At 41.0% G+C, this 8,600-nt stretch overlaps 1 protein-coding gene across 1 annotated transcript; it reads left to right on the top strand.

Moving 5' to 3' along the window:
- The first annotated feature begins 2,313 nt into the window (after window positions 1–2,313).
- LOC127326957 (uncharacterized) lies at window positions 2,314–8,358 on the top strand. Its single transcript, XM_051353750.2, has 7 exons — window positions 2,314–2,472; window positions 2,585–2,659; window positions 2,750–2,807; window positions 3,306–3,361; window positions 6,931–6,993; window positions 7,615–7,683; window positions 7,877–8,358. The coding sequence occupies exons 1-7, from the start codon at window positions 2,389–2,391 to the stop codon at window positions 8,120–8,122; spliced, it is 651 nt and encodes a 216-aa protein (XP_051209710.1). The 5' UTR covers window positions 2,314–2,388; the 3' UTR covers window positions 8,123–8,358.
- Window positions 8,359–8,600: the final 242 nt, after the last annotated feature.

Consider the following 8,600-nt stretch of genomic DNA (forward strand, 5'->3'; position numbering starts at 1 on the left):
TGAGGGTTTAGTTGGTGGGGAAAATGGTGATGGTTTAGTTGAGCCTACTCCACATATAGGTCGGTGAGAGGAGCTAATTTCACCAACGAGGAAAACGAGGCCTTGTGCAATGCATGGAAAGTGATCAGGCTATATGCAAATGTGACAATTTAGTGAAGGCTACCCTAGCACAATTTGAAAGTCCTATCGAAAAACCCGGATGAATGTAGTTATATATAGTGCATGGGATTACCACTAGACGCGCAGGTGGAAAACAATGTAACATGGCGGGCCAGTGTACTCGTACTACTTCCTCGTCCTCATCCTCGCGTTCCACGAGCATCTCTCGAATGACTCATCCAAGTGCTAGAAGTGCAACGCCTCCAAGGTGTCCACATATAAGGGATGGAAGCGTCGCATGGCAGACTACTAGATCCGCGCGGGCGGCCAGGGCATGAGAGAGGTGGTTGCAGTAGTGAAGGATGTGTGGCAAAACTACCCTAAAACGCACATCCCACTTGCCTTTATAAAGACCCCCTTGGCATGCTTCTACACAAGAGGCTCACTCGATCGAACTCGAATCCTTATCTGAATTAGGATTCTAATTTGGATCCTGATTTAGATCCTAAAACAAATTAGACCTCCAATCCCTTCGGCGCGTGACCCTATAGATTCACGCATGTTTAGACATGACACGATTATAACAACTCAGCAAATAGTTGGCAGCGCCCTCTAGCAAGACATACCAACTTCTAGACGCACATAAAAAATTGCATTGTTGTTCCCCTTGCCTCGCAATATTAGGTCAAGCTCCACTACGACGACTCTTTCTCGACCTTGTGATTTTGAATCTCTTATTCGGTTAATTCTTAACATTAAGTAGCATGATCATGCATTTATGAATCTGGTCACTTGAGGGCCCCATAGATATCTCTATCGAGTAGAGAGGCAAATCTCATCTTGATTGACCATATATACCTCACATCATGTTTCATGACAAACCCTAAAAGCTACATTTATAGCTGCTCAATCACGATGTAGTGTTTGATAGCCCCTATGTAGGTCGATCCACACCCCGAAAGTACATGTGACAATCTCAAGTCTCATGACGAAGCGTACACATTATGTAGAGAGATAACTATGAGCATTATTGTTATATCTCAAGTTGGGTCAGTCCAACACCATGCCATAACATGTGTCCACATGATCAATTTGGCATGTCTATTTCCAACTTGTGAACATAGCCATCGGCGATTACATGCACTAATCTAGTATTCATGTGTGTTCCCACATGAACCTTAACTATGGACATCTTAGAATAACCATACAAGTATATATAAAGTTTCACAAACAAGTCACATACTTTTCGATCAATACAAAAATATTATTCAAGGAACATTCAATAAATCATATGGATACAACGAAATATAATCATCTATATAATTGCCTATAGCACATATTTTTAACAGGCAAGGGATTCATTTTGCATCACTGTTGGAAAATTCTCGAGAATGATGAGAAATGGAAGAACCACCTCATAAAACTCCAACAAAGAACACACCTACCTCTAGCTCGGTTGGAGAGGTTTTGTGGTTGACACCAATGATGAAAGCTAAGCATCCTCACTCTGGTCTCTTCGATTAACAAAAAGAGGGTGAAGGGAGGATATAATGTGAGTTACAAAGAATCATTGGACAACAAGATGCTCGATAGTAAGGACATTGCTTATCAAAGGAGGGACTTGAAAGAACAAAGAAATGGAGGAGAGGAGGGAGGTTGAGGAGAGGAAGGTTGATGCCGAGGGGTGGAGGGCTATGACCAAGGAGAAGTTGGCCAAGATCGAGGAGAGCAAGATGACAAACTAGAAAGAAATTACTCAAGAGATTGGACAATGAACAAATGATCATGTTCATGGATCCAAATGGTATAGGGTTCGCGGGTGGTTCATGGTTGGCAATGGTGGGATTGGTGACATGGGAGGCAAAGATGGTGATGTAAGTGACAATGGGTGCCACTTCCGACTTTTGCGGATGATGCACTTTGTGGTTCTAGGTTTGGAGTTGAAAGTCAATTTAAAACATTGCAGAAATTTAAGATCCAGATAATCGGGTATCCGATTTTGCGTGGGCTCTTAAAACAAATTTTCTTTTTACTAAGCAAACATTCTCTTCAATTGCCAAAACCGGTTTAAAAATTCAGGTAAGTGAACTTTTGACGAAAGAAAGAAAGAAACAGTATCATGTCGACACATCCTTGAGACGTAATCCAACGGCTGGGGGTTCCGAGCGCTGAGAGCCAGCGGCTCGTGATTCGTGTGATTTTGGGGATCTCGCAGGCTCGCAGCCCTCGTCCTCCGGCATTGGTGGGCTTTTTGGGTGCGGCGGAGGAGAAAGAGGAGTCGTAGTCGGAATGGACGGGGAGGAGACGACGTCGAGCTCCAAGGCGGCCGCTCCGGCAACCATCCGCCTCGTCAACTTCGTCTCCGAGGAGCAGGCAAGGCTACAATCTCCTAATCTCTCTGGATTGCTCGCCCGCCTACCTGCCCTAGCACGTACAACCTAGAACAAAACGCTGAGATTTTGCTGGGGGTGGGGAAAAACTGCAGCTTGACGAGGCGAAGCGGTCGAGAGGCGAGCGGGTGGAAGACGGCACCGCCCAGCGCGACAAGCCCCTCTTCCAGGTACTTCTCTCTTTCTTCTTTCTCGCCTTTGCTCCAGTTTGCTTGCCCACAATCTGGCTGCTGGCTAATGCGCCTGTTCCCGCTGTGCAGATCCTGCAGGAGAACAAGGATAAGAAGGATGCCGAGTTCAATGAGCGCTTCAAGCACAGTAAGTTGCCCAACCACTTGACATCTTATCTTACAGCCCCAGCGAAACACAGATGAAGTTGCCGTGTTTTAGGCGTAGAAAGACCAGTTGTAGCTTTTGAAAGTGCAGTAGCACGGCTAATGCCCATCAAAGGATGCAGTTACTTAGAGCAAGCTAGAAGTATGACTAGCAATTCAGACACTTAAGCCTGTGAACAAGTGCTTACTGATAGCAATGAATCTGTGTGGTAGTCAGTCGTAGTTATAGTGTTAATACAGTTGAGCTTACCTAGTTACCTGTACTTTTTACTGAAATAGAGTAAAAGAGGAGTATATCCTTCTTTGATTTAGAAGCTGGGGATAGATTGAAAAACAAGTTTGGTCTTGCTGGACAACCTTTTCTAACCTGCTCTTGTCTAGCTCCCTGTTATCGCTGTTTCTTGGTTGAAACACAAGATGCAGGGTCTTGTGGTTTTACTAAATACTTTGTTGTTTTTTGATCTTTCTATGTTGTATCCAGGACCTCCAAAAGCCTTGGATGAGGATGAGTCGGAGTTTCTCGACAAGTTAGCTTTGGTAAGCATTTAATATATGCTAGCATTGAAAGTGATAGTTCCAGCTAGACTGTACAAATTGGACGTACATATTGCTGTTCGTTCTTGTAGCTATCAGTTTCCTCTCCAGACTGAAATATTCGACCAAGGTAGAAAAGGTCACTTTGTACTGGAAAATACGCTTATTTCTAGTCAGCCATAACAACCACAAAATGGCTGCCGCCACATGCCACCACACATAATTAGTCTTGTCTCCTGGTTTCAGAAAAATGTCCATAAAGTCATTTCTGTCACCAGGACTACGATGCTTGACATATGTTTCCCGTAGCACACACCACACAAAAGCCGCCACAGGGCATCTGAAAATGATATGATCCATCCTCTACCACCCAACAACAAGCACAGAACACACTCCCAGGCCATCCCCTAGTAGCCAGCTGGGAAGCAGATTGAATCTGCCCTCTAAAACACATCCACAAGAAAATTCTCTGTTTAAGAGGACAGTTTTTCTTCCACGTACCCATCATCCGCATGTATATTGTACCAGGATTCAGAATAAACCTGTGCAGAGACCTGGATGTGAACACTTTTTTGCCCTCTAACTGCCATGTTACAGTGTCTTCAGATTCTTTTAACCTGACACCAGCCAGAATCAATCCCAAATCTTGCCATTCTCTCATCTCCCCCCCCTGGGTAAATGATCTGTTGAAGGTTAACCCCCAAATGTGACCACCACACACCTCGGCCACTGTTTTATCTTGCTGTTCACAACAAGAAAAAAGCAGTGGGTATTGTGTTTTCAGAAGACATTCACCCACCCACACATCATGCCACATAAAAGTTTTCTTCCCATTCCCAATCACATAAGAGGATCCTTTTTGGAACCAATGTTTTATTTTATGTAAAGTTTTCCAAAACTGAAACCCCCACTGCCATCAGATTGATAATACAACATATTTTCTTCCGAAAATTTTACAGTACATTCAGAAGATTTCTATGTATGTGCAGATTGAAGCTCAAATTTTTTGAAATCTCATAAATATGTTTTTTTTTTTAAACCGGGAGCACTTTTTAAACCGGGAGCACTGGTGCTCATGTGCCGAAGTTACTTTTCGAACCCAAACCACCATATTCTTAAGGTTTGCGCAGCACCTCCCACTTCACAATATGGTATTTTTTCTTATCTCCCCACCCTTCCCAGAAGAACCTAGCTCTAACCATGTCCATCTTATCATGGGCATTCTCTAACAAGAGATAGAAACCCATTGCATAAGTTGCTAGATTATCCAGGCAAGAGTTAATTAACACAGCCTTACCATCAGAGGAGGCTTGGCTACTACATCCACTTCCTAATTTCTTAACCAGTTTTTTTTGGCACAAAATCCAAGTCTTTAACCAGTATTTTCTCCCAGCTAATTGGCAAACCCAAGTACTTAAATGGGAAATGACCGATCTTACAGTTAAGCATCATAGCGATCCTCCCCATCTCACTCTGTTCCACACCCACACAAAAAACTTCACTTTTTTGGTAGTTAATGCATAGGCCCCTCCTCAAAACAATACAATATAAACTTCAGTCATCACACTCTCTTCATCATGCTGAACAAGCAAAACAGTATCATCAGCATATTGCAAATGTGACACTTCCCCAGGGATTTCATTTTGAGCAACCCCTCTAAGATGCCCATTTGCTTTGGCAGAGTTCAAGAAACTCCCTAGAGCCTCAGCAACTTGATTAAGAAGTATGGGAGAGAGAGGATCACCCTGTCTTAAACCCTTATAAGTCCTAAAGTAAGATCCATTAACACCATTAACGTTAATGCATACCCTACGAGACTGAACCACATGTCTAATCCATCCAATCCAAGGACGGCAAAAACCTTTCCTTACCAACACCTCCAAAAATTTCCAGTGAACCTCATCATAAGCTTTCTAAAAATCAAGCTTAATGATAAGTCCAGATTTCCTTATGCAAAATTACTACACTACCATGAATATTCCTACCAGGTATAAAATCAGTCTGAGTAGGTTCAATGTATTTGTGGATGATTTGTGAGATTCTAATAGTCAGAATTTCAGTGACAATCTTAAATATCACATAGTTAACATCCATGAGATATTTAGACTTTATTTGCATAATGGTGTTTTTGATTATTTGCAAATGTTACTTTGACATTTGACAGGAGAGGTCTTTTACCATGAGGAACAGAGTCCACAACTATTCGTGGGGTTCAAATGTCTCAAAGTTAAATGAATTATGGATGTAAAAGATAGTATAACAAGTACACTTCCAAAGATTCATGCAAAAAATAAGATTATGAGCTGTACAAAAAAAACTGTGCATGTATAGTTTATTGAATTATTATATACTAGTTTTTTAATTTGTGATTTTTTCGTACAGGTCACAAGTGGCCCTCTTTTTGCTCGATTTTTTTTAATAAAACTTTGAGGTGACCAATCTTCACTCCCTTTTGCTCTTCCTATACAAGAGGAAGAAGAAAAAGAAACAGCTTTCTTAGAGGTGTTCCAGACCTGGAGACTCTACCCAGATGGAACAAAACTTAAGAAATAAAAACATAATCATCTTCACTCCGTTTGGGAGCTCTGTTTTTCACAGTATTCCAAAATAAAGTATTTCTGTGCCTGGCAATGGAATACTCCGTACTTCAATTTAGGAAAAGAAGAAAAGGTCAGGACTGAAATTTGCAATATCGCAAAAAATGCAGTTTTGAGGAAGATTTCAATTTTTTAAACCATAATATTTGTTGGATCCAAACACCTTGAAGTATTTATTTTGAAAAACTAAAGTATCCTCTGAATACTTCAAAAGTACTGTGGTGCCAAATGGGGCCTTAATCTTAATTGAACTGAAAACAGGATATAGCTTATGATAAGGAAAACTGACTACTTGAGCAGCTAAAATGACACTATGATTAAGCTTCATGTCGGTACCATTAGTGCTGACAGTCTATACTTCTACAGTGACCAGGCATCCAACCCAGTGATAGCACCCATTACGTCAGATACCAGACACCTGTCATATCTTGTACTAGGACAGAGATAGAGGTTACCAGCCAGCAATCCTAGGATTTAACCCTTTTTGAATTGTTAGTATTATACGTACAACCACACTTGAAAAATAGTATTTTGTTGACCATTACTGCAATTACAGAAAAAATCTTGAATATTAACATAAACCAACCACATTTTAGAGATCAATGTGTTCTGTAGTGTCAGTTCAGTATTCGTCTTCTTTGGGTGACTATGCTGAACATTGTTTACCTTCTTGCATATTTTGGGTTAATGTTGTATGGAAAGATCTGCTATTACTTTCCTCAAGAGGATCTTTCTTTCCAGTTTGTGACATTTGTCTTAGAGTTCACGGTCATCATATGGTTTTTCTAAATACTGAAAAGTAGGAAATTGTCTGCAATCGAATGATTGAGTAGCTTGGTTTTGATGTATCAAGTAGTACACTAGTACTGGTCTTTGGCTCTTTGATATTTGTATAATAAGAATTGTGAACATAAACAAACAGGATCTCTTGTGCTGTCATGCAACATCTTAGTCCCTTCATTTACTATGTTGCAGTCAAGGAGAGAATATGAACAGCAGGTGGCCAATGAAGAAGCTGAACAACTCCGTAGTTTTCATGTGAGTAATATTACTAATGAGTTGCATGCATTACCCTTACTTTCAAATTCATAATGTCCGTATATTTCATGTAGAAATTGCAATTAAAACATGAACGGGTTTTCCCCCTTTAACTGTGCACAGAATCCAATCTGTGCATTTTTGTGGATCATGTAGGGTGCATCCCTATGTATGGGTGCATTCTTCTTGGTCTAGCATTTCATATTCATTAATGGATCGACAGTACATGACAGAAGTGTGGATAAATTATCACGTGGTATCATCTGAAAATAACAAATTATGGAGCTTTTTTAACCATTTATACTACCTCTGTCCATAGAAGGATGTTGAAAGTTTGTCTAAATTCGGATGTACCTAGACACTTTTTAGTGCATTGATACATCTGAATTTGGTTAAACCTTCAACATCCTTTTTTATGGACGGAGGGAGTACTTGATTTTAAGCTTGGTGTCAGGCTTGCAAAGTTCAACAGTTGTTTCAGTAAGATAGCCGGTAGGAAGGACAGGAAGGCTTGGTTGCCACAACTGAGATTGGAAATATATGTTAATTTTGTATCATGTCCCAAGTGTCCAAGGGTTACTCACAGTCACATGGCATACCTAATGAATATTTTTCTTTCAGGAGGCTGTAGCTGCCCAGTCTACTATTGCGCATGAACTTGTTGAGATTCCTACAGTTTCTAGACCTGAGGTATGCTTACAAGCAAAGTGGATTAGTTGCATACCATGCTTTTAACACGGGAGTGACCAAAATTGCATATTCGTGTGCCACATACGGCAATTTGTTAGTTACATTTGCCTGTCATTATGGTAGCGATAAATGTAACATTTATTAAACCAAATCTGCCCTGCGTCTGATCTGTCTTTATATCAACGTAAATCAGGAAAGCAAACCTAAGCCACCTGCAAAGAGGAGCCAGCCTGCACTCCTGAGAAATGTTATAGTTTCTGTGAAGCCACAAGCTAAGAAAGCAAAGGTCGGCACGGAAAGTAAGCCTTCTCCCAAAGAGCTGCCTTCGAATGGGCACGATACAGACTGCAAGCCACCAGGTGACACCAAGAGCGTACTTGGCTCTCTGGCGGCATACGGAGATGACGATGAAAGTGGCGATGACGATGAACAACAATAATATCCCCCAAGGAGATGCAACGCCACAACAGCCTGTTAGAGGGGTTTGCTTGGCGACGTGCAAAATAGACATAGATGGTTCCATTTCAGTGTAACGTACTGTGGAAGGTGACACGAGTAAAGAGTTGTATTGTATCTCTGAGCAAAACAATACAAATGCACCAGTACACCATGACGCTAACATCAGGTATTCTAGTCGCCGAATTAATTGCGCTAATCATGGTGCTGACTTTTGTATGCTCTGTGGCTGGTGCTGACAAAAATGTTCGGATTTGGTTCTGTTTTATATTTAGACAAAGGGTCATATATGTTAAAAGAAAAAGTAAAAAACATGTAATCACATTTCATTGACCTGCTGTAGTGCTGGTGCTGTCTCGAATTACTCATGGTTACCAGAAAATACTAGCTTTATCTAACTGCTTGGTTTGTTAGTCCAGGAAACATAATTTTTTCTACCATGTGCTAGTAATATCTATGCC

This window comes from Lolium perenne, chromosome 3, assembly GCF_019359855.2.
Source record: "Lolium perenne isolate Kyuss_39 chromosome 3, Kyuss_2.0, whole genome shotgun sequence".
NCBI lineage: Eukaryota > Viridiplantae > Streptophyta > Magnoliopsida > Poales > Poaceae > Lolium > Lolium perenne.

What these genes read in the sequence shown, in the direction of transcription:
- LOC127326957 (XM_051353750.2), top strand. Translation starts at nt 2,389, where the DNA reads ATGGACGGGGAGGAGACGACGTCGAGCTCCAAGGCGGCCGCTCCGGCA. An exon ending in ACTTCGTCTCCGAGGAGCAG is followed by an intron (nt 2,473 to 2,584) that starts GCAAGGCTACAA and finishes GAAAAACTGCAG; the next exon opens with CTTGACGAGGCGAAGCGGTC. An exon ending in CAATGAGCGCTTCAAGCACA is followed by an intron (nt 2,808 to 3,305) that starts GTAAGTTGCCCA and finishes TGTTGTATCCAG; the next exon opens with GACCTCCAAAAGCCTTGGAT.